The following is a 25,620-nucleotide window of genomic DNA, read 5'->3' as shown; positions in this document are numbered from 1 at the left end:
TAACCAAGTAAGCTGCCGCCGCCACTCAGCGCGAGGCAGCCAATGGAGCCTAAAGATTTGATGCACTTCCTGCTTGGGTCTCTCTGAAACTCTCGAGCTCCGCCAGCCTAATTTGGAAAGCTAGCTCAGCCTCCCGCACCGCCATTGGCCGAACCCGCGGCAGGCCAGGCCGAGACGCGTTGCGATTGGCCACAGCGGATGCCGGTAACTCGCTCTCTCGGTTTTGGCTCCCCCGCACCATAGATGTCAAAGGCTGAAGCTGCTCCCTTTGCCACATTAGAACTAGTAGGGGATCCTCACCGACCATGGCCACAGCTGCCTCAAATCCCTACAGCATTCTCAGTTCCAGCTCCCTGGTCCATGCGGACTCTGCGGGCATGCAGCAGGGGAGTCCTTTCCGAAACCCTCAGAAACTTCTCCAAAGTGATTACTTGCAGGGAGTTCCTAGCAATGGGCATCCACTCGGGCATCACTGGGTGACCAGTCTGAGCGACGGAGGCCCATGGTCCTCTACACTGGCCACCAGTCCCCTGGACCAGCAAGACGTGAAGCCCGGGCGCGAAGACCTACAGCTGGGCGCGATCATCCATCACCGCTCGCCTCACGTCGCCCACCACTCTCCGCACACTAACCATCCGAATGCCTGGGGGACAAGCCCGGCTCCGAACCCGTCCATCACGTCGAGCGGCCAACCCCTTAACGTGTACTCGCAGCCGGGCTTCACCGTGAGCGGCATGCTTGAACACGGGGGGCTCACCCCACCACCGGCCTCTGCTTCCGCACAAAGCCTACACCCCGTGCTCCGGGAGCCCCCAGACCACAGCGACCTAGGCTCGCACCACTGCCAGGACCACTCCGATGAGGAGACACCAACCTCGGATGAGTTGGAACAGTTCGCCAAACAGTTCAAACAAAGAAGAATCAAGTTGGGCTTCACGCAGGCTGACGTGGGGCTGGCGCTGGGCACACTGTACGGCAACGTGTTCTCGCAGACCACCATCTGCAGGTTCGAGGCCTTGCAACTGAGCTTCAAGAACATGTGCAAGCTGAAGCCGCTGCTGAACAAGTGGCTGGAGGAGGCTGATTCTTCCACAGGGAGCCCGACCAGCATTGACAAGATCGCTGCGCAGGGCCGCAAGCGCAAGAAGCGAACCTCCATCGAGGTGAGTGTCAAGGGCGTTCTGGAGACGCATTTCCTCAAGTGTCCCAAGCCTGCCGCGCAGGAGATTTCCTCGTTGGCAGACAGCCTCCAGTTGGAAAAAGAAGTGGTGCGTGTCTGGTTCTGTAATCGAAGACAGAAAGAGAAAAGAATGACTCCACCAGGGGATCAGCAGCCGCATGAGGTTTATTCGCACACCGTGAAAACAGACACGTCCTGCCACGATCTCTGACTGCAGGAAGCGAGCAAGCGACCGGCGGCACAGAGAGCAGAGCGGGATTTCTCTTTCTCTCCCACCCTCTTCCTTTCACTCAAGCTTTATTATTGCTATCTCTCTGGCTCTCTCTCGCTCTTACTCCCGTTTTTTTGTTTTTTTTTTTCCTTTTCTCTCTCTCCCGTTTTTTTTTTTTTGTTGTTGTTGTTTTTGTTTTTTAAACAGGGATTCTAACTTATAAGAAAGGAAACACACACACACACACACACACACACACACACACACACACACACAAGCATTCAGGCTTCTTAACGCTGATACACAAGTTTCATTAAGCAGTACAGGAGGGGACCTCATATCCCCTGCCGCCGGGGCAACAGTTTCTTCCAACCTTTTCTGCTGATCAATACATATTGTTTACTTTGAGTAAGGTTTGTTTGGTTGCTCCTCTCTAGCAAGAAGTGGGGTAACAGGGGACGGGGTAGGGATGGGGGAAGGGGGTGGGACGACAGATGTGTGCCTCTGAATAACCTTTCAGCGCCTTGGTTATAGCAGCTGTATTTCAGGTGAAATCTGTTTTACAATAGACTAGTTTTGCATTTTTTAAAACTTCTATAGCGTTTCTAAATGTCTGCGGTGTTTTATTACAAGCTGTACACAATATTTGTGAGATAATTTGTATCTAATGGATCACTCCACATTATTATTGCTATTATTATTCCTTCATTGAGCTGATGGTTTTTAATTGCTTAGGGAGGGGAGGCTGGAATGAGGAGGGGGAGAGATGTGCCTACCCATTCACCCAACCCCCCATCTCGAATCTGTGTGGAGAAGAGAGGATACAATGGAGAGAGTTGTTGCTGATGATTACATATATATATTCGTGGGCGGAGTGCCTAAAATGGGCAGAATAGGCAAGCTGATTGGGTTTGCAAACTAGCGTGAAGTAGGAGAGACGATTTTGAAGGTTTCTGCCCTCCCTCCCGGAACTCTGGAGCCGCTGAAGGCTTCCACAGCGCACAGCGCAGATCCGGGTGCCTGAGAAGGATTGGGCGGCAGCGCCAGGGCGATGGACGTCAACCTGAGGAGCCCAGAGGGCTCCGCACCTACCGGGAACCGGAAGCCTGCACTCGGAGCTCCCCAAGGGCTCCGCACCTAGCCAGGCCGACAGCAAGCGCGACCCCACCTCGGCCCTCCTACGCAAAGGACTTTGCCTTCACTCACACAATTGATTTCGCTGGAGACAACGACCCGGAGACGCTGGCGACAGATTGGGTCAGCGCCTCCCAGTTCGGTTCACCTTCAGTTCACCGCCAGCTCCTTGAATGAGAAATCCTCTGGGAAGGGGTGGGGAGGAGGTGGAGGACAGGCGCTCTCAGCTCTGTGCAGAATGACAATGAAATGATTGGCAAAGGTCACAGGGATTTTGGTCTAGCCTTGTTACCACCCTTTTTCCCGTGTGTATAACCTCTGTTGCTGAGTGAGCTTACGGGGAGCCGTCTCCATGCCTCGGACAAGCGCAGCTGGTTGAAGCCCATCGTGACGACTGAGCTAGATAGCGAGCGCCAGGGCGGTCTGTTTTTTAATCTCTGTGTGTGCGTGTGTGAGCGTGCAAACGTGTGTGTGTGTGTATGTGTGTGTGTGTGTAGATAGTTGTGTGTATCGTATTACTATTTACAAAAAAGCAAAAACTACAAAAAAAATCTCGCTAGGCTGTATAGAGATCCAAAAAAAAAAAAAAAATGCAGTTGCTATTGCTTTACTGCTAGCTCTCAAGTCCACATGCCAGGTCCACAGATGCACCTCATTCCCAAGGAGCACACACATGTGGGCCCCGGCCAAGCACCCAACACCCAGCCGCTGCCCGCCAGACATGTCTGGGAGTTTCGTATACCAGGGCTGACTGCCTAGCCCGGCCTCCAGGCGCAACTTCCGCAGACAAAGCTTCAAACTACCTAAGGACCAAAAAGCCTAGGGCCCCTTGTGGAGGATGCGCTCGTATGGACTGCCAGGATTCTGGTTCACCACACTGTGTCTCCCCCAGCTGCAGGTTGAAGAGCAAGAGTTAATTCAAATCCCGAATCCTTTTCTTTTTTATCAAGCCTCTGCATTCTGTTGGTAGTTGGGTTTTAGTTCTGGGATTTTTTTTTCCCCACATTGAGTTCATGTTTTACAATTGTTAGGGGTTTTTTTTGTTTCGATTTTTTTCTTTGCAGTTAAGCGCTATGGTTCCAACCTGAGTTAACCCAAATATTTCTGCCGACTTTATAATTGTACAGTTTTGTATATTAAGCGTTTTTGAAGTTATTAATTTAAAGAAAGAACATTTAGTTTATTCATTTAGTAACTGATGTATAATAAACGCTATTTTCATTAAGAGTTGCTTTTTCAACTATTTTATTCAAATTGCCTATTGCATTTGCCAGCAATTATTTATTTTCAATAAATTCTGCATTGTGTTAAAAAGGAAACTCTTTCAAAGATGAGTTGCGTGCCAATCAGAGAATAATTCGCTTTAATGTTTGATGTGAACAGTTTTAGTCAAGGGATTTATATTGACACAATATTTTATTGTTGTAAAAGATTAAAAAGGTTTAAATAAAACATTTTCCAAAAAAAAAAAAAACATCTTTTTTTTTCCCTCCTGGCTGTATTGTGTGGTGTGTGAAGTGAAGCACTTAAACAGGGGCAATTTCTGGGTGAACAGCGCATCTGCTTTGGTTCAAGTTGGAAATCATTAGTCATTGTTTTGATTCTTGATTTGCTCCCTCTGACTTTTGGCCTTTCATACAGTTGCACACACAGCAGGGCCTGTTATCCCACCCACGCCCATGCTCACGCAAAACATACCCCAAATGGTGGGAAACACTGTGTGGGGAAGGCTGGCCTTGCAGAAGATTCATTTCAGGAGGTGCAATCTTTTTTAATGTTCTAGGAAAGGAATCTCTCCCTCTCCCACTCCCTCTCCCTCTCCCTCTCCCTCTCCCTCTCCCTCTCCCTCTCCCTCTTTCTTCCAAAAGATAGACCCTTCTCTGAAACTGTCCCTCCTGAAATTGGACCCAGACCTTCGCTGAGGCATTCATTTTGCCTAGCTGCAACCACCTCTCCTGTTTTTCTTTCCCATTCCTGCCTGATGCCCTTCTGGTAGGTGAGACCCCATTCTCCTAATAAGTTATGGGGAAATGACTACATGTAAGGAAATGTGCTCTTATTCTTAACGCTCTGTTTGGGCGCAGGAACTCCGGTAAACTGGAGTGTTTACCAACTAAGGGAGTGTTTGGGAGTGTTGTCCAACTAAGGCTAAATTCTGTTCATTCCTATTTGAGTTTTGAGGGAAGAAAAAAGCTTGCACAGAGATATTGGGAAGAAAAGTTTGATTTATTTCTCTTCTTCCCACTTGTACATACCATTTAAACTCTATTATTTTATCACAAGACCCTCAATAAAATAAAGGACAGTTACCTATAGTGATGGTTGAGGAGTAATTTACTAAATCAGAAGCAGATATGTTTTAAGGCTTTGTATGTACACACATACCTTATCCAACAGTTTTTGGAGATGAATATCAAACAACGGACAAGATATTTAACTATAATTTTCCAACATAAAACCTTCCTCAGTTCATACTCCGAAGTGTTTTTTTGTTAGACAGAGCAAAATTATTTAATCATTTTAATAGGTAATCATTATCACATGTAATGTCTTGCAGTTTTCAGATTCCCTAATCATTTACAGCTGCACAGTGCACCAAGCACATGTGAGTGTTGTGTAGAAAATATGCTACACGTTGTATATGTACTCATGGGTATATTTCTCTTTATAAATAATTCTGATGTTAGGGAGATGTGTCTACAAACACAAAATCCAGTCTTAAACCTATTTTGGTTCATACCAACTAATTTCTTTCTCTTTCAATATTGTATAAATTTTTAAATTGATTAAAAAGTTAGGACTTTTCTTACTAAAGTACGCAGAAATCAAACTAGCAGTGTATTCTGAATTCTAATGGAGCTACAGCAGATATTTTAGGAGACAGTTATATACATAGACATTTGTCGCTATCAGTATTTTCACTATGTATTACTGATAGATATATTTTATATGCATTTATGATAGTTGTTTACTGCCTATTTTCTTTCTCTTAAAATATAACCAAAGCCTAGTTGGCTTTTATGATGACCTCCTTACCAACCTCATTATATAATTAACATTACATTTTCATTAAAATTCAGGGGATGTTGGTGCCTCTGCCTGGGACATTCTTTGTATTGAGGTTGCCACCACCCTATTCCCAACCAACGCCTTTGTAGGAGAAGCAGTTTTGACCTCAGTTTCTCTCAGGCCTACGAAGCAGTGGCTCTCTCTCCCACAATAAGAATTGGTGGGTTCAAAAAACAATAATACTTCACCATATTTAACCAGGTAAAGGCAAAAAAGTTTCATCCTCATCACCTAATCAGAGCAATAGAAAATGAAGGGATTGGGGGGTGGGGTGGGATGTGGAAAGAGTAAGCATTTAGGTGCTTCAGATAGGTAAACAAAGTCAAATATGGGAATCAAGTATGCATATGTATGGACACATTGGTTATCTATATGGCTGTGACTTTCTGAATGCATTAAAAAAAGGGAAATGAGTTATTAATCTCCAATGTGTTTCTTTCCAACAAGAAAAGAAATATTATGTGTGGAAACCAGTTTCTTATATTTACAAAGAAAAGGATAGGGGAAACCGTTGTCTAAATTAGTACATGAGTTGTGTTTGTCTTAAAATCAAATACTGTTCTCTTGGAAGTATTTAGCATTCAGATAGTTCTCTTGCTCCCAAGTCAGGATGCTATTGCTTTAATTTTCTGCAGGCTATAAGTAGCCTTAACATAAAATTCTGTTTTTATTTAAATTATATTTTTTAGTAAGAAGGCAAGTAGAGAAAGGGGAGAATGAAGAAGGAGAAAATAATTAGAGGTAGAAAAATAAAAAGACATAGTTTAAAAAGAAAAGAATGTACTTTTCTCCACCTGTTAGATCTGTTTAAAGACACACATGGAACCTCAGAATTGGGAAATTAATTCTATGATTTAATATTTAAAAATCCAAACATGTGACCTTTTCAGAAATGTCTTGAAAGGAAGAGAAAGTAATAGTGCAAAACAATAAGATGTGAATTGATATCACTCACACTCACCAATTCTGTAAAATAAAAGGATAAAAGATTCTTTATGCACGCCCCCAGATAGTAGTTTTAAAAATAGTAATCCTCCAACTTACTCATTTACACATGTTAATTTTTAAAGCATTAAGAAAAGTGAATATAAAACATATTTTTAAATCAATTAAGGTGTTTTTCTTTTATAAGATAAAATAAGTACATCTTTTCTTAAGAGCACTGCTCTGATAGAACATTTCCAAAATTAGGGAATCATTTGAAAGAATGCAGTCTCAAAAACAAGTTCCAGTTGACTTCTGTTACATCTAAAAAAGTCGGCGTAAGGGTATCAAATACAAGAACCTAAACTGTTATTCCTGTAAACAGAATTCACAAAATTAAACTCTTGTACCTTCTGGTGAAAAATGCATCAGATTACTATGCTTTCTTTCATAAACATTAATATAGAATTTATACCTATTCATTCACACATGATCTAACTCACTAGCTAGAACACTGGGTTCTCTTTACAACACTATTTGTTATCAAGGAGGATATAATATAAGATGGGCGCTTCTTGGATGGCTTCCAAGGGGGCTTGTTTACTCAACTATCAAAAGGGCCTTACTATTAGGTGGCTTCACTTTCTAAGAGAGGAAATCATGGGACAGCTTGCTTTTGGGTGAAACTCTACAGTATTTAATACATGTGTGTGGACACGTAGCCACAACTGTAAACGTGCTCCCTCTTCCCTCTCCCTCCCTTTATCCCCAAAGTTGCACACAGGGTGATTTAACAGAAAACAGACTGTTCTCAATGACAGAAAATAAATCAACTCATTGACCAATTGATTAGTTATGTCTTTTCATCTCTCCAGCTACTCAAACTGTGTCCACAGTACTCTGGCATAGTCAATTGAAAAGAGAAAAAATCAGTCTATCAAACTCTTGTTTTATCTATATGATGTTTGAATGATCCTCCTTCAAATTCACACACACACACACACACACACACACACACACACACACTCACACACTGAATTGACTGCTTGCATTGTCACCTTGTAAACAATGTCTATAATATATCAGCATCGATTCTTGAGAGAAAGGGGGGTCATATAAACATTTTTAATATTGATTGCTTTTCGTCTTTTCAGTTATTTTTCACATACTGGAGAATCTCATTATAATGTGGCTGATTATCTCCCAGATTTGACCAGACCAGAGACCAGCCTTCATTCTTCCCCTTGCGCCCCACCCTTGCCACTGTTTCACAGGCATGGAAAAAGTCTGCTATAAAAGTGAGCATGTACAGTGGGTGTTAGTATCCTCCCACCAGACCAATATTAAAGAGAGGTTTCTTCCACAGAATTTATATCTAGCAAAAGATTTTCCCTTCCACAGTATTTGCAATCTGAACACAGAAAACCACACATATACCCATAACACCTATTAAGACCAGTGCTTGATGTCACATTTTTTAAGCACAGAAAATAGAGGACTGTGGATCAGGGCAGTAGTTTATTGGGCTTCAAATGGCACATAATACCCAATGCAGAAAAAAAGCTATCTGCATTAACTCGTTGCACAGAGGAATATTATTTTTCTTAATGTTTTACTACTTACAGTCAACCTGTGGAGGTATTGATAGTATTAATGTTTAATTAATCTCATATTTTTTGCCACAGGAGCACATGTATATACACATGTAGAAAAGGTCAGAATCAAAGGCAATTGTCTGTCTTGAACCTGTGGTGGCCTAGAAAAAATTCAGATTTGTGAGACCTATTGGCATAATCAAGGACTGTGCCTATTCAGAACAGTGTACAATAAATAGCCACTGTTAAGGGATAAGGATTGACTTACTCAACAATGAAGAGCAATGTTCTACAAATGAATTCCTTTCATCATAGGAAGAGAAGATGAATGTGTTTAACCTAAAATTCTGAATTCTGAGCCTTTTGAGTGAGAGTGGTTGAAATTCTAGATAAATATATTTTCCTTAATCACTTTCATATTCCATGCTATATCCTGAGAGAGAAAACCCGAACTTCTCCAGATTTTACATTAAAAGTGAAACTAAAGTACTATTTCAAAGTAGCTCTTTCATCCACCCCGAGTTCTCCCTCCATCACTGTCCATGGGTGATTGGACAGTGTTGGTTCCATAGGTGCTCCCCACAGGCCTCCTTAGGGCAAGTCTAAGGAAGTTGGTATGGAAAGGATTGCAGAATAAAGGGCTTGCTACCCACCCTGGCAGCTCCAGTCTCTCATCTAAAACGGAAGCTCAAGTCCTTTAGTCTCTTCTACTGCTTAGTGCTCTGCTTCTGCATGTCCTGGTATAATGTCTTCTGTAGAATTAGAAAGCTAACCAGCTTTGTTTCAAATGGATTTAAAATACATCTACAAATGGATCATTTCAAAATTGCTGATTGGAAATAATTTTATTTTCTGGAGCTTTCTCTTGCACCTCATTTGCACTTTGTACTGTGTTTATGTATGATTTAGAGAACTCACAAATAGAAGAATTTAAAATAAAGTCAATAATAACCTTTTCAACTTATGCTCTTACCTTTCCTCTGTAAAGATCCCTAGGCACTTTTAAAATGATGTATACACTATACTCTGCAACAACCAATATGCGAATCACAACAAAATGACTACTTTAGGCCACATAAAATGACCACACTCAGTCCAGGAAAAAACTCATTAATATCAAAAGGAGTTCTGTGCAGCATTGAAGGGCAGTATATGCCATGGGTCTCATTCATTGCTGTATGAGAATATGAAAGTACATGGGCTCACAATGCAAAGAAATAAAGTTTTACATTTTAAACTCGTCATATAAGAGAATAAAGACAAATAGGATTCACACAGAACAATTCATAATAGTTGGTTAAATTTGTCTTTGAGCCTCTTGGTGAAAAACAAGTTATTTGGTAAATGAAAGATGAGTGATACTCAAAAGTAATTGTGTATTTATGATATGTAATATTTTAAATTAAAATTGTTACAAACATCTGGAGAAAAAAAGCTTAAAAGGACAAATAGTCAATTTTAAAATAACAGTCTCTTGGATACTTATAATTATACACAAACACACAAAATTATAACACACACTCTAGACTAATTGTTTTAAAAGTAACCATTGAAACTGTTCTTAAGCTAATAATCACCATGCAAGTAAATCCCTCACCCTCCACAAACACCACCCATGTTTCAGTCTGAATTTTGTGAAAATGACAAAGTTGTTCAGATGAAGGGGGGGGTGAATTTAATATATTTTAAATGTATAAAGTAAAGGAGACTTTCAGGGCAGAGACACTTAATATTAGGTTGGTGCAAAAGTAATAGCGGTTTTTGCAATTATCTTTAATCTTTTAAACCGCAATTAGTTTTGCACCAATCTAATACTTCAATAGAGAGTAATTTATTTTCTGTCTCACTTTTAACCCCTTTTTACAATGAGATATGTGATACAAATGGCAACTTCTCTTTAGTGAAAGCAGTGCAAACTATACAATCATTGACTTCTGATAATATGTAAGATTTTTTTTTCCTGAAAAACACATCAAAAATGTGTTTTTGATGAAGCTGAGTATTTACTGCAATGAAGTAATGAAGTATTTACTGGAAAATATTGTTTGCTCTAAACTCTTTGTGCCTGCCCTGACTCTGTTCCATGCCTCTGGCTGTCAGAATTGTGCAGTGCCTGCTCAAAGCTCAATGTCAAATTAAAAAGTGACAAGAATGGGGCAGCATAATAATAGCTTAAAGCTATTCTCTACCTTTCCACATACACACATATGAATTTCAAAACCCAGTAATTTTTTTAGCCAAAAAATATGTTCAGATTATATAAATCGGTAGAATAAAAATAGCAACATCCAATTTAATAAACATATTTATTGAGTGCATACTATTGCAAGCCATTGTTGGGATGCGATATGACAGGTGTGGAATAAGGTATGGACTTTGCTTTGAGGAGCTAATAATCCCTAGGGAAAATAGAAATAAGATAGAAATGTACACAACTAACTGTTAATTAAGTAAGAGCTGGAGAGTGCTGGAGATAATGTACTGTTGCCATTCTGAGTGTCATTACTCTATATTTTTATTGTTACTTTTTATAATGCACATTCATCCTCAAGTACATTATTTATTTGTGCTATGTAGATAACACTGTGCATCTTTGTTGAACCCCAGGTAGACACAATTGTTAGTGGACTTATATGTATAGACACTAAAAGTTATAGCACTGTTTGCAAATTCCTAAAGTTGAATTTAGCCAGGACGAGCTTGAATATTTTGTAAGAAAAATTTTTAAAAGGGATAAAGTATGGAAGAATAAACACATTGCAAGTTTCTAAACCTTGCTCTTGTCCCTCTTCTCCACACTTTGAAAACTTGAAGTAAATGACAAGTAACAGGAGCAATGAAAAATATTACCCTCCCTTATTTTCATCTATTTCCCAATTAGAAGATTAGTCTATCCTGCAGTTCTGTAAGCTATTAAGTTGTACTCGAGTTTAGGTGAAGTGAAAACATCACTAACAGGTGCTGAGACTCATACTCCAAAACAATGAGATATTGAGCAATTGTTCTATGGATTTTATCGTATGAGGTTTATGTCATGGTAAAAACAGTAGGCGAAGAAGAGCATGAAAATATATTTCCAGACCAAAAATTTTTGTTGGAAAATTTAAGGGTATTGTGATTTAAGCAAAAAAGAAAAATGCAAGTCTGGCAAGCACTTTTTGTAATCAAATTGTAACTAAAAGCCAGCCTCACTGAGATTTTTTTGTGCCTTTCTGTTGACTCGCAATGGATGAAATCACTTCTATGAATTCAGAAATCTGTGGGGAAATGGCACTGATATTTAAAGTGTAACTGTTTAGGATGACTTGTTAGGATGATTTTTAGAGATTGAAAAAAACTCAATCTCTAACAAAGACTCATTAAGTACAGAATTTATTCCGTCATCTTTTTGTCTTTTCTTTACGTATTTTTTCCCCTTTCCAAATGCATTCAACAAAATGAGACTTATAGCACTATTTCAAATTTTCCAATTTTTGGGGGGAAACATGGTCAGTGTGAAATATGTTCCCTAACACTGGTAAAAAAAAAAAATGAGAGGAATAAAAAAATCATTCTCAGTGTTCCTGTATTTGCACTCTTAAATAAGCATAAAGTAATAGGAGGCAAGGTCATGTTTATCTTAGGGGAAAGGGCTAAAAACACAGTGGACAATCTCATGACTGTGCTGTCTTCTTAACAAGGCCTTCTAAGACAGACTGCCACCACTGTTAGCCATGCTCTTCAGGGCCAGAGATAAAACTTTGAGTAGAGTCACATAAGTGCAATAACAAGCACTGCTTCAATGGGACACTAACTAACTGAGCAAATGCATTCGAGTTTGTCAGAAGCCAACCCAGATGTATTTATGTCAATACCTTGGTTGTGATATTGTGTTATAGTTTTGAAAGATGTTACCATTGGGTGAAACCTGGTAAAGGGTAGGCTTGTCTTTCTACATTATTCCTGACGACTTCATGTACATCTACAATTATCTCCATAAAAATTTTATTTCAAAAACCAAGGCACAATTTTAACAACTAAAAAAATAGATGGTACAAATCCTTTTTGTGTCATTCAGTAATTTTCATGACTCTAAACATCGATCTTTCATTTTTCTCACTTTTTCTTTTCTGGGGGAGAAGGATGTGTTTGGGGGAAGCAGTATCTGAATAAAACTAGCCTGTTCTAGTTCTTCTTGAACTAGAAATAAACTCCTGTTACTGGTGCTTATAGAGCCCACAAACACACTCTGACTCTGGAAATCCTGGTTACCCATCTAAGATGTTTTCTGATTGCTTAATGGTCTGCTCCTAGATGAGTTGACTGCTTACAAAACTAGTCTGAGCTCTAACCCAGGGAAAGGCAACACAATTAAATGGCTACCCAAGGAATAATCCCTCAAAAAATAGGTATGGTTTTGGGGGAGATGTGATTTTAATGATTCAAGAACCACTCACTAATTCAACAAGCAAATACTGAGCACCTGCCACATCCCAGAATTTTACAGTCATTGCAATTTTTGGTGATTGGTTTTTTTTTTTTTTTTTTTTTTTTTTTTTTTTTTTTTTTTTTTTATTTTTTTTTTTTTTAATTTATTGGGGTGACAATTGTTAGTAGAATTACATAGATTTCAGTTGTGCAATTCTGAATCACATCATCCATAAATCACACTGTGTGTTCACCACCCAGAGGGTTTTTTTTTTTTTTAATTTCCCATAGTTTTTTTTTTTAAATTTTTTTTTTTATTTTATTTTTAATTTATTGGGGTGACAATTGTTAGTAAAATTACATAGATTTCAGTTGTGCAATTCTGTATCACATCATCCATAAATCACACTGTGTGTTCACCACCCAGAGTCAGCTCCCCTTCCATCACCGTACATTTGATCCCCCTCACCCTCATCCCCCACCCCCCAACCCCCTTACGCTCTGGTAACCACCAAATTACGTTCCCCAGATTAATTTTCAAACCCCGTGGCCATCCTGTGGTCACCGACTGCCCTCCAATCCCCTCACCATCCCCCCCACCCCCTACCCCCCCGCCCAACTAGCAACCCTCAGTTTTTCCTCATTGTCTCCCAAACTGTTTCTGATTAGTTCATTCACTTATTCTTTTCTTTAGAATCCTCAAATAAGTGAGATCATATGGTACTTATCTTTCTCTGTCTGACTTATTTCACTTAACATAATGTTCTCTAGATCCATCCATGTTGTTGCAAATGGTAAGATTTCTTTCTTCATTATGGCTGCATAATACTCCATTGTATAAATGTACCACAGTTTCTTAATCCAGTCATCTACCGATGGGCATTTTGGTTGTTTCCATGTCTTAGCTATTGTGTATAGTGCTGCAATAAACATAGGAGTGCATAGAGATTTTTGAATTGAAGTTCTGGATTTCTCCGGATAGATACCTAGGAGTGGAATTACTGGATCATAAGGTAGTTCCATTTTCAGAATTTTGAGATACCTCCATACTGTTTTCCATAGCGGCTGCACCAGTCTGCAATCCCACCAACAGTGCACAAGCGTTCCCTTTTCTCCACATCCGTGCCAGCACTTGTTGTTTGTTGATTTATTGATGATAGCCATTCTGACTGGGGTGAGGTGGTATCTCATTGTGGTTTTTATTTGCATTTCTCTGATGGTTAGTGAGGTTGAGCATTTCTTCATATGTCTGTTTGCCATCTGTATGTCCTTTTCAGAAAAATGTCTCTTCAAGTCCTCTGCCCATTTTTTAATTGGATCATTTGTTTTTTTGGAGTTGGGTTGAGTAAGTTTTCCATAGATTTGTGATATTAATCCCTTATCAGATATATCATTGGCAAATATCTTTCCCATTCAGTAGGATCCCTTCTTGTTTTATTGATGGTTTCCTTTGCTGTGAAAAAACTTTTTAGTTTGATATAATCCCACATGTTTATTTTTTCTCTTAGTTCCCTCGCGCGAGGGTGTATATCAGTAAAAATCTTACTCCGGGTAATGTCTGAGAAGTTTCTTCCTATATTTTCTTCTAGGTATTTTATGGTTTCAGACCTTACATTTAAGTCTTTAAGCCATTTTGAATTTATTTTTGTATATGGTGTAAGGAGGTGGTCCAACTTCATTTTTTTGCATGTGTCTGTCCAGGTTTCCCAGCACCATTTATTGAATAGACTGTCATTACTCCATCGTACATTCTTGCTTCCATTGTCGTAGATTAAATGGCCATATAGGCGTGGATTTATTTCTGGACTCTCTATTCTGTTCCATTGATCTATGTGTCTGTTTTTATGCCAGTACCATGCTGTTTTGATTACTGTAGCCTTGTAGTATAATTTGAAGTCAGGTATTGTTATACCTCCCACTTTGTTCTTATTTCTCAAGATTGCCTTTGCTATTTGGGGTCTTTTATGGTCCCATATAAATTTTAGGATTATATGTTCTATTTCTGTGAAAAACGACGTTGGCAGTTTGATAGGAATTGCATTGAATATGTATATTGCCTTAGGCAGTATGGACATTTTAACTATATTAATTCTTCCTATCCATGAACATGATATGTGTTTCCATCTATTTATATCTTCCTTCCTTCCTTTCATCAGTGTCTTATAATTTTCTGAGTATAGATCTTTTACTTCTTTGGTTAAATTTATTCCCAGGTATTTTATAGTCTTTGGAGCGATTGTAAATGGGATTGTTTTTTTTAATTTCTCCTTCTGATGTTTTATTATTGGTATATACAAATGCAACTGATTTCTGAATATTAATTTTGTATCCTGCCACTTTACTAAATTCATCTATCAGCTCTAATAGCTTCTTGGTGGAGTCTTTAGGGTTCTCTATATATACTATCATATCATCTGCGTACAATGATAACTTTACTTCCTCCTTACCAATCTGGATGCCTTTTATTTCTTTTTCTTGTCTGATTGCTGTGGCAAGAACTTCCAGCACTATGTTGAATAGAAGCGGAGATAGTGGGCATCCTTGCCTTGTTCCTGATCTTAGGGAGAATGGTTTTAGCTTTTCCACATTGAGTATGATGTTAGCTGTGGGTTTGTCATATATGGCCTTTATTATGTTGAGATAAGATCCCTCTATTCCCACTTTCTTAAGGGTTTTTATCATAAATGGCTGTTGGATTTTATCAAATGCTTTTTCTGCATCTATTGATATGATCATGTGATTTTTATTTTTCATTTTGTTAATGTGGTGTATCACATTAATAGATTTGCGGATGTTGAACCACCCCTGCATACCAGGGATGAATCCCACTTGATCGTGGTGAATGATCTTTTTAATGTATTGCTGAATTCTGTTTGCTAATATTTTGTTGAGGATTTTTGCATCTATGTTCATTAAAGATATCGGCCTGTAGTTTTCTTTTTTTGTGGTGTCTTTGTCTGATTTTGGGATCAGGGTGATAGTGGCTTCGTAAAAAGTGTTTGGGAGTCTTCCCTCCTTCTGGATTTTTTGGAAGAGCTTGAGGAGAATTGGTGATAATTCTTTTTTGAACGCTTTGTAAAATTCACCTGTAAAGCCATCTGGTCCAGGGCTTTTGTTTGTTGGGAGACTGTTGATTACTGATTCAATTTCCGTGGTGGTAATCAGTCTATTCAGGTTTTCTGTTTCTTCTTGAGTTAGCCTTGGAAGGTTGTACGCCTCTAGAAAATTGTCCATTTCTTCCAAATTGTCAAATTTGTTGGCATATAGTTGCTCATAGTAACTTCTTAAAACTCTTTGTATTTCTGCAGTGTCCGTTGTCACTTCTCCTCTTTCGTTTCTGATTTTATTAATTTGGGTCCTCTCTCTCTTTTTTTAAATGAGTCTGGCTAAAGGTTTGTCGATTTTGTTTATCTTCTCTAAGAACCAACTCTTGGATTCATTGATCTTTTGTATTGTTTTTCTGGTTTCTATTTCATTTATTTCTGCTCTGATCTTTATTATCTCCTTCCTTGTGTTCCCTTTGGGCTTATTTTGCTGTTCTTTTTCCAAATCCCTTATATGTGAAGATAAACTGTTGATTAGTGATGTTTCTTGTTTCTTTAGGTAGGCCTGCAAAGCTATGAATTTCCCTCTTAGGACTGCTTTCGCGGCATCCCATAGATTTTGGGTCGTCGTGTTTTCATTTTCATTTATCTCGAAATATCTTTTGATTTCTTCCTTGATCTCCTGCTTGACCCATTCATTATTTAGTAATAAGTTATTCAGCCTCCATGAATTGGTGTGTCTTCCCGTTTTTTTCCTGTAGTTCATTTCTAATTTCATAGCATTGTGATCAGAGAAGACAATTGGTATGATTTCAATTTTCTTAAATTTATCAAGACTTGTTTTGTGGCCTAACATATGATCTATCTTGGAAAATGTTCCATGTGCGCTTGAGAAGAAGGTGTATTTTGCAGCATTGGGGTGAAATGTTCTGAAAATATCGATTAAATCCAAGTGGTCCAATGTATCATTTAAGGCTGTTGTTTCCATATTGATTTTCTGTCTGGAGACCTGTCCCTTGTGGTCAGAGGTGTGTTGAAGTCCCCGACAATAATAGTGTTACTGTTGATCTCTGCCTTTATGTCAGTCAGTACCTGTTTTATATATTTAGGTGCTCCTATGTTGGGTGCATAGATGTTTACTAGGGTTATATCCTCTTGTCGGATCGATCCCTTTATTATTATATAGTGCCCATCTTTATCTTTTAGTATGTTCTTCATTTTAAAGTCTATTTTGTCAGAAATAAGTATTGCAACTCCAGCTTTTTTCTCGTTTCCATTTGCATGAAATATCTTACTCCAACCCTTCACTTTCAGCCTGTGTGTGTCTTTTGTTCTGAGGTGAGTCTCTTGTATACAGCATATACAAGGGTCTTGCTGTCTTATCCAGTCAGCCACCCTATGTCTTTTGATTGGAGCATTTAACCCATTTACATTTAAAGTGATTATTGATAGGTACATAGATATTGCCATTTTTAAATTTGTAGTTAGGTTGTTTTGATCATTCTTCTATTTACAGAAGTCCTTTTAGTATTTCTTGCAATGCTGGCTTGGTGGTAATAAATTCCTTTAGCTTATTTTTTTCTGGAAAGCTCTTTATCTCTCCATCAACTTTAAATGATAGCCTTGCTGGATAAAGCAATCTAGGTTGTAGGCCTTTGTTTTCCATCACTTTAAGTATCTCCTGCCACTCCCTCCTGGCCTTCAATGTTTCTGTAGAAAAATCATTTGATAGTCTTATGGGAGTTCCCTTGTATGTAACCCTCTGTCTTTCTCTTGCTGCTTTTAGGATTCTCTCTTTGTCTTTAAGCTTTGCCATTTTAACTATAATGTGTCTTGGTGTGGACCTGTTTGGGTTAATCCTGGTTGGAACTCTCTGCACTTCCTGGACTTGTATGTTGGTTTCCTTCATCAGGTTGGGGAAGTTTTCAGACATTATTACTTCAAATATGTTCTCAATCCCTTGCTTGCTCTCTTCACCTTCTGGTATTCCTATGATGCGCATGTTGTTGCGCTTGATGTTATCCCAGAGGTCTCTTAGGCCATCTTCATTGTTTTTTATTCTTTTTTCTTTTTGTTGTTCCGTTTGGGTGATCTCTGCTACCTTGTCTTCTAAGTCGCTGATTCGATCCTCTGCTTCATCTAGCCTGCTGGTAATTCCTTCAAGTGAGTTCTTAATTTCGGTAATTGTGTTCTTTAGTTCCAACTGGTTTTTCGTTATGATTTCTACATCCTTCTTTATGTTTTCTCTAAGCTCGTTTGTTATGATTTCTACATCCTTCTTTATATCTTCTCTAAGCTCCTTAAACATTCTTATCACCAGTGTTCTGAACTCTGTCTCTGAGAGGTTGGTTACGTCTGCTTCATTTGGTTCCAGTTGTGGAAGCTTCTTCTGTTCTTTTATTTGGGACGTGTATCTTTGTTTCCCCATTCTGGCTGACTGTGTTTATTTTGATATATTAGGTAGATCCCCTAGAGTTCTTAGTTCTTGCTAGGTTATCTTATGTAGTATGTGTCCTTTATATTTGACTCACACCACGTCGTCCTCCTCTGCGTGTGCTCCAAAGGTGAGTCTTGTGTTGTGTACACTGTCCCGTTCAAGAAGATCTTTAATTGCTTCCCGCTAATGAGCAGGTGGGGTCAACTCCTGGGCTGACCTGCCGTGAGACTTGGCTCTGCCCCCCGCAGGGCACTCTGCTGCGTGAGGGTTGACCACCCCAATGTGATTTGGCCTCTACGGGCTCCAGAGCCTGCCGAGAACCCCCTCTAGGTGTGTGACCTGCAGGTCAAATCCGGCTGCACTCCGATTTGGTCTGGAGTTGGCCCCCGGATATGCCGAGTCCCGTGCCACCCAAGCTGGGCCCCGGCAGGGAAGTCCCAGAACAAGGCAAATCACCAAGCACAGCAGCAACGACAACAGCAAAGAGAAAAAAAAAAAAAAAAAAAAAAACAGCCGATAACCCCCGCTCGACACAGGCAAAGATATCAAAGATACAAGACAAAGCAAAACAAAACCAAGCAAAGCAAAACAAAGCAAAACAAAAAGCAGTGACCGTCTCGGCCTGAGCCCACCAAGCAATGACCAGGTTGTCCTCTGCTGTACCAAAGAGCCCCCTGCTTATTGCACAGGCAGAGCCGGTCACCTGGTGCTCAGAGAGACTTTGGGACTGCAGACTTAAAAGCATGGGCCTGAGGGGTCTGGATGATAGTCTCCACAAAGTCAGTGCAGCTTCTGCCCTTGTCCGCACGTATGCACACCGAGAGGAGCACCACCAGTCCTTTGTCCAGAGCTCGTGAGTCCTAGGGCACTCCTTCAGTGTGTGTGTATGGGTGCGGGCGGGAGATTTCTGATCTGCTGATCGTGCCTCACAAGCTGGGCCCCGGCAGGGCAGTTTCAGAACAAAGCAAATCACCAAGCACAACAGCAACAACAACAACAAAGAAAAATATCAAATACGTTCACATGCAAAACCACCTGATAACCCCACTCGACAGAGGCAAAGATATCAAAGATATAAAGACAAAACAAAACAAGACAAAACAAAGCAATACAAAAAGCAGCGACAGTCTCGGCCTAAGCCCACCAAGCAATGTCCAGGTTGTTCTCTGCTGTACCAAGGAGCCCCCTGCTTATTGCGCAGGCAGAGCCGGTCACCTGGTGCCCAGAGAGACTTTGGGACTGCAGACTTAAAAGCGTGGGCCTGAGGGGTCTGGATGATAGTTTTTACAATGTCAGTGCAGTTTCTGCCCTTGCCTGCACAAATGCACACTGAGAGTGGCACCACCAGATACGTGACCAAAACTCTTGAGTCTTAAGGCACTTCTTCAGTGTGTGTGTGTGAGTGCGGGCGGGAGATTTCTGATCTGCTGAAAGCCCAGAGCTGCGCCTACCTCACTGCTGATCTCCGGGTGTGTCTCGGCAGCTGCACCCACCCCACCCTAGGCAAGCCAGGAAGGGTGGGGGCTGGAGATGGAGGGGTCTTCACTCTCCCAGCCCAGCCGTGCGTCGCCCTCTTCCCGCAGGCCAGAAAAGGTGGTGGCTGGGGGTGGAGGCGTCTCTTCTCTCCTAGCGCAGCCAAAATCACGCACACTGCCCAGTCTGCCTGGGTCAGGGCTGCCCGGCAGGCTTCCCAAAGCGTGAGTCTTAGATACCACTCCTCGGTTCAGGGGCCGGTTTAAGTCTCTGGAAGGGCGGGGTAAGATTGGGAGAGCAGGGCGGGGGGGGAGGGGCCTAGGTATGGAGACTGCGCCCCCCGTCCGCCGCAGGGCGCGCCGCCTTCCCGGCTGGAGAAATCAGCCGCGGGACGCAGGGAAAGAGCCCACCCCCGGTCTCTGCGCTCTCCGCTCCGCTTGGGATCCAGTGCGTGCCCGGCTCAGTGGTTTTCGGTTTTCGCCCCCGCCACTGGTGATTGGTTTTGTACATTGAATTTTGACATCGTTTTGAATTCCAGTTCTGCAGCTTAACTACCTATGGGACATGGAGCAAGTCCTTTAACTTTTATGTTTAACTTTCTCATCTGTAAAATGAGAAGAATAATAATTGCACCTAACTAACAGTGCTATTATGAAAATTAAGAATACAATATATGTAAAATGCTTAACTTAGTGCCTGACACATAATAAGTATTCATTTGACATTAGCTCTTATTGCTCTGCTCATTTCTCCTCTTTTCCTGTTCTATATTTATAAGGAACATTGAAATATGGTTGAAATTTATCTAAACACAATGGAAGGGAAATTCATTTTTTAGTATTGACTATTGTAGTGATTCACAACATATTTTTCCCCCACTGAAATACACGTCAAAGTTGACATTTACATAAGCAACACACATGATGGTTTTTCCCAATGTAGAATTCTCTGGACATTAATTGTAATGCAGGAGCTTGAGAGTGATATCATCAAGACAGCCTGTAATCTCTTCTGATTCATTTTTTTTTTTTTAAGGAGGGCACAGTTCACAGTGGCGCATGTGGGGATCGAACCCACAACCTTGGTGTTATTATCACCATGCTCTAAACAACTAAGCTAACTGGGCACCACTGTTTTAATTTTTTAAAAGGCAAATAATTCACACACTTTGCTATTACAGCTATCATTAGTAACACATCCTTTGTGACATACCTCACAATATGAGGTGTGATTGAAAAATACGGTGAATGTTTAAATAAAAAAAATTCTTACAGTAAAAGACACATTGCCATTAATCCCCCTCAAAATACTCCCCCTCACTTCGAACACACTTATCCCATCATTCTTGCCACTTTCTAAAGCAGTTCTGGAAGCTCTGTTTTGTGAATGTCTTTAGTTGTGCTGTTGTGGCTGCCTCAATGTCATGAATTGATTCAAAACGTTATGGTTTTGATTCATGGTCATTTTGACTTTGGAGAAGAGCCAGAAGTCATATGGTGCCAAATCCGGTGAAAAGGTGGATGAGGACACACCGTAATGTTTTTGTTTGACAGAAATTGCCATACCAGAAGCAATGTGTGACACAGCTTTTCCGTTGTGATCACAAAATACGGTGAATGCTGCTGCCAAGTGCCATCCAATGGAAAGGCGGGAATTTTCAATATGGGAAGCAGCGTGTTGAACTTTAGTAACAGTATTTGACAAGTTTCAACTTGTTCACTGCAGTAAGTCAGGTGTGACTACAGATGATAGAAGGTGTGTTTTAAAGAGTGCCATAAATCATCCTCCATCATGCTTGGTGTCACACATTGCTTCTGGTATATGGTAGTTTCTGTCAAACAAAAACATTATGGTGTGTCCTCATCCACATTAGTCATTGGATCAGGCACCATGAGACTTCCGGCTCTTCCCCAAAGTCAAAATGATTCAGGACACCGAGGTACCCATGACAGTGAAACTAAAGATACTCATGAAAGAGGACTTCCAGAACCGCTTCAGAAAGTGGCAAGAACGGTGGGATAAGTGTGTTCAAAGCAAGGGGGTGTATTTTGAGGAGGATTAATGGCAATGTGTCTTTTACCGTAATAATTTTTTTATTTAAACATTCACCGTATTATTTGATCACACCCCTTACATTAAAACACAATAGTGTGCTGTCACACCAACTTTAAAAGTTTCTGCCTCACGAGGATGTCCATGTATTTCCTAAGCTAAAGCGTAGGCAGTTAATACTGATATTTTCTTGGTTTAAGCATTTTAACCCTTGATATGTCTTATTCCTACTAAGGGAGAAAATTCAAAAGTAACTCCATATTATAATGTAGGAATTCCTAGAAAAGAGAGTTAAATATATCTTTTATGTTCACCATCACTTAAAAAAAGATTCCTATTATCCTATTTCTATACCCATTTCTAACTTAAATCCAGGAAGGTTTCCCTGAAATAGTGAAACCAAATATATTCTAGGTGAAACAATAATTTTGACCTTTATAGGATTTGTGCAGTTTGATTCACTATCCAACATTCCTAGTCTTTCTGTTTACAGTCTCAGTAACCTGTAGGAATAAAGCATTATGGGCAGCCAATCAAAATGCAGAATATTGAAAAGGTTTATGAGTCTATTAAATTTTTGTAATCTTTCACAGACTGCACTGGGCGTTAAAACTATTGTGTCTCATTCTGGTAATTAACACTCAGCAAGGAAGAAGGAGGCAAAAACAATTTCATTCTTAAGGCAAAATTTGTAATGAGACTACAAAATAGCATAATATGTATTAACTTGTTCCCATGACAATAACTATAAGAAAAATGGAAACGAATACAAATCTAAACACTGATTATGGTGGAGACAGGAATTATTAAGAAATTGTAATAAACTCAAAGAGTTCCTAAGAGTGACAAATTAACCTTTGATGCTTTGTAAAAAGGTGAGAAAATTGGGAATTTCCATTAATGCATAACCACGAACCAACTGACTTCTTCCTAGCCCTTCTAGTTAAAGACTGGTAACCCAATGTGATTTTCATTTGTTAGGTTACCAGTATAGCTGCATGTGCTATTATTTGTATGTCTGTTTTATATTTGAAACTTATTGTTATTTGCCTGGATACTATCTCAAAGCATCTTGAATTTTATAGCATAATTATGTTATTTCAAAAATGTTGTTTTTGTCTGATTATTAGGTCAGGTATTAGTCCTTATTGCAAGTAAAGAAAAATCTTCTTCTATATATTATCCTCACTTAAATTAACTGTATTTAAAATTTCTCCATTAAGAAAAGCTAAAATATCTTAGTGTAAATCACACAGACTGCTAGAAGTCAGCTGCAGTTATACTGACCCTGTTTAAAATATTTTAATTCATCCCTTTTGCTTTGAAAGTGAATTTAGTCAAATTTCCCAATATTAATAAAAATCCTAGCAAAAACAACAATAGAACACTCATGTTACAAGTAAGATTTCTTGTGCCAAACAGGAATGAAGGGACATTTTAGGTTATCTGGAACTGTTATTTGTATCATATAAAGCTAATGAAAAATATCAGTTACCAGTTTGACAATACCTACATTTAAAATAATATCATTTTGAGAATATTCTGTGCTATCTTTTTCTTTACTTTTGAATTAAGACACTTTTATTCTTTATGTGATTTTCTTCTATCAAAAAAATATATATTCTATCCTTTTAGAGTTTCCCCTTAAATTTTATTGTATCTTTATGGTGGTTCATTATATCACTTTTTAAAAATATTTTTACTAAAATATAGTTAAAATACAATATTATATTAATTTCAGGTGGTATCTCCTTTAACGGATCACCTTACACAATAAGATATAGTGATTAACACATAATTTCATTTGAAAGCTAACATTCAAAGCTGCTTTTAGATTATGTAAATCATCTTTTCCTGTTTCCACCAGTTTTAGAGAAAGTAAACATTCAAGTCAGAATAGACATTGGAAAGAGTGATGGCACAGAAATGGCAGAGTGAGGAGTGCTTCGTGAAATCTCCCCTGCAAGTTACAACAAATAGAACACCTGTAATTCAACAAATGACTCCCTGTAAACACACAAGCACTTCTGAGAGACCCTGACATCAAATGACCTGAAGGCCAGCAAATTGAACAGGCAGGGAAGGAGGGAAGTACAAGGACACAGGGCAAGGGGCCACAGGATGCAGACCTGAGCTCACTGCAGTTGCAGGAAAGGGAAGAATTTGGGCAGTAGACACACCAGCTGTGACCCAGAGTTCTGCCCAAGGGATAAGCATGTAATATGGCTGAACCCAGTGCTTGCAGAAGAGACTTTGGAGCAAAAAACGAATACAGAAAGGTGAGAACAGTAGTTTAAGCCTTCACTGACAGTCAGAATACAGAAAGCAAAGACATGAAATCTGGCCACCTCCCCTGCCACATACTTCCAGAGCTTGGCCCACCCCCACCATCCCAGTGTTAGAAGTGGTCTCCAGAAGAAACTGTGGCAGTGTAAGATTAAAGAACAGAATATCTACAGCCCTGAGAACTGCAGCAACATTCCTGCAGCCACAGACTCACAGCACAGCTACTTCTAACAAATGGGAAGGAACTGCAGGGGCAAGACAACTATGGGCTGATAGTTGCCATTGCTGACATCCATAAACAAACAAGCCTCCTCTCAAAGCCCATCCTGCCCCCACCTTTCTGGGCAGATCCGTGTGGGTGCAACTAGAGCCACTGAAACACAGAGGCTCTGCATAGGAATGCAGGGGCAACATTGGTATTTCAGAACTCCACATCTTACCACGGAGGCAGTGCCCTGAGACCTAGGTGACCTGCTCACAGAGGAGGTGCCCTTATAGGGGAACACCCATCACGTGAGAAGCCAGAAAAGGCAACAGAAAATACGAGATCAGACAACTGAGTTCAGGAACTCATCCTAGAAAAAGAGCTATATACATCATTGCTGAATATCACTATGGTCACCTTTGAAGTACTCCCCATGGGAAGCTATGCACTGATACCAGAACCTAGTCCACCCTTCAAAGCAATTTTGGAACTCTTTCTGGAAAGGCCATCAGAGCTGTCGTTGTATTACCCTTAGTGTCCTGAATGTCATCAAAATGTCTTCCTTTCAATATTTCCTTTACCTTCAGGTAAAGAAAGAAGTCATTGGGGGCCAGATCAGGTGAGTAGAGAGGGTGTTCCAATACAGTTATTTGTTTACTGGCTAGAAACTCCCTCAAGACAGTGCCCTGTGAGCTGGTACATTGTCGTGAAGCAATAGCCATGAATTTGTGGCAAAAAGTACAGGTCATCTCACTTTTTCACACAGCATTCTCAGCACTTCCAAATGCAGTGTTACCTCAATTTTCAAACGTAATCCGTTCCGGAAGATCATTCGAGTTCTGAAACGTTTGAAAACCCAGGCACGATTTCCCCATAGAAAGTAATGCAAAATGTTGTTGATTGATTTATTGATGATAGCCATTTTGTTGTAGATGCCTGATCATTGCACTGTACACCTGAAGCTGAAGCTGAACAATAATGAATGTCACTACAATTATATATGTATGTATATAGTTACAAGAAATGGAGTACAGCATTAGAAATAGAGACAGTGGAAATGTAATAGCTATATGCGATGTCAGAGGGGTAGTAGATGGGGGAGGGGGCTTATCACTGTGTGAGGGATATAAATGATAAGTGTCTAATTATTACATTGTTTTGTATACCTGAAACCAATAAAAAATTAATTAATTAATTTAAAAGAAGAAAGAAATGCAAAATAAATTAATCCATTCCACACCTTTAAAATTAACTCCTAAAACTGCAAATTTAGCATAAATTTTACTATCTAATGATACCATAGATCCATAAAATTTACAGCGTTTGTAAACTGAAATTTTCGTCAACGGAGATGTTCGAAAACCGAGGTACCACTGTAGTAAACTTGGTCAACTGCTTGTCCAATTGGTACAAATTCATAATGAATAATCCCTTTGACATCAAAAAGGGTTAGTAACATAGTGGCAACAAGTTTGTGAACTTAACTGTCACACCTCATATAATGCTACAGTGTGAGAGAAAATAAAAGTCTGCAAAGAGAGAGAAAATAAAATATTCCAGCAACAACAACTGGAAACAAAAGGAAATAACTATTTATATCAAC

The 25,620-nt window shown here is 39.8% G+C and overlaps 1 protein-coding gene across 1 annotated transcript; it reads left to right on the top strand.

Moving 5' to 3' along the window:
• Nucleotides 1-247: 247 nt before the first annotated feature.
• On the top strand, nt 248-1,851 carry POU3F4 (POU class 3 homeobox 4). The gene has a single exon (XM_033127707.1). The coding sequence runs from the start codon at nt 306-308 to the stop codon at nt 1,389-1,391; it is 1,086 nt and encodes a 361-aa protein (XP_032983598.1). The 5' UTR covers nt 248-305; the 3' UTR covers nt 1,392-1,851.
• Nucleotides 1,852-25,620: the final 23,769 nt, after the last annotated feature.

This window comes from Rhinolophus ferrumequinum, chromosome X, assembly GCF_004115265.2.
Source record: "Rhinolophus ferrumequinum isolate MPI-CBG mRhiFer1 chromosome X, mRhiFer1_v1.p, whole genome shotgun sequence".
Classification (NCBI taxonomy): Eukaryota; Metazoa; Chordata; class Mammalia; order Chiroptera; family Rhinolophidae; genus Rhinolophus; species Rhinolophus ferrumequinum.
Note: the sequence above shows the minus strand (reverse complement) of the source record. Positions and strands in the feature narration are given on the sequence as shown.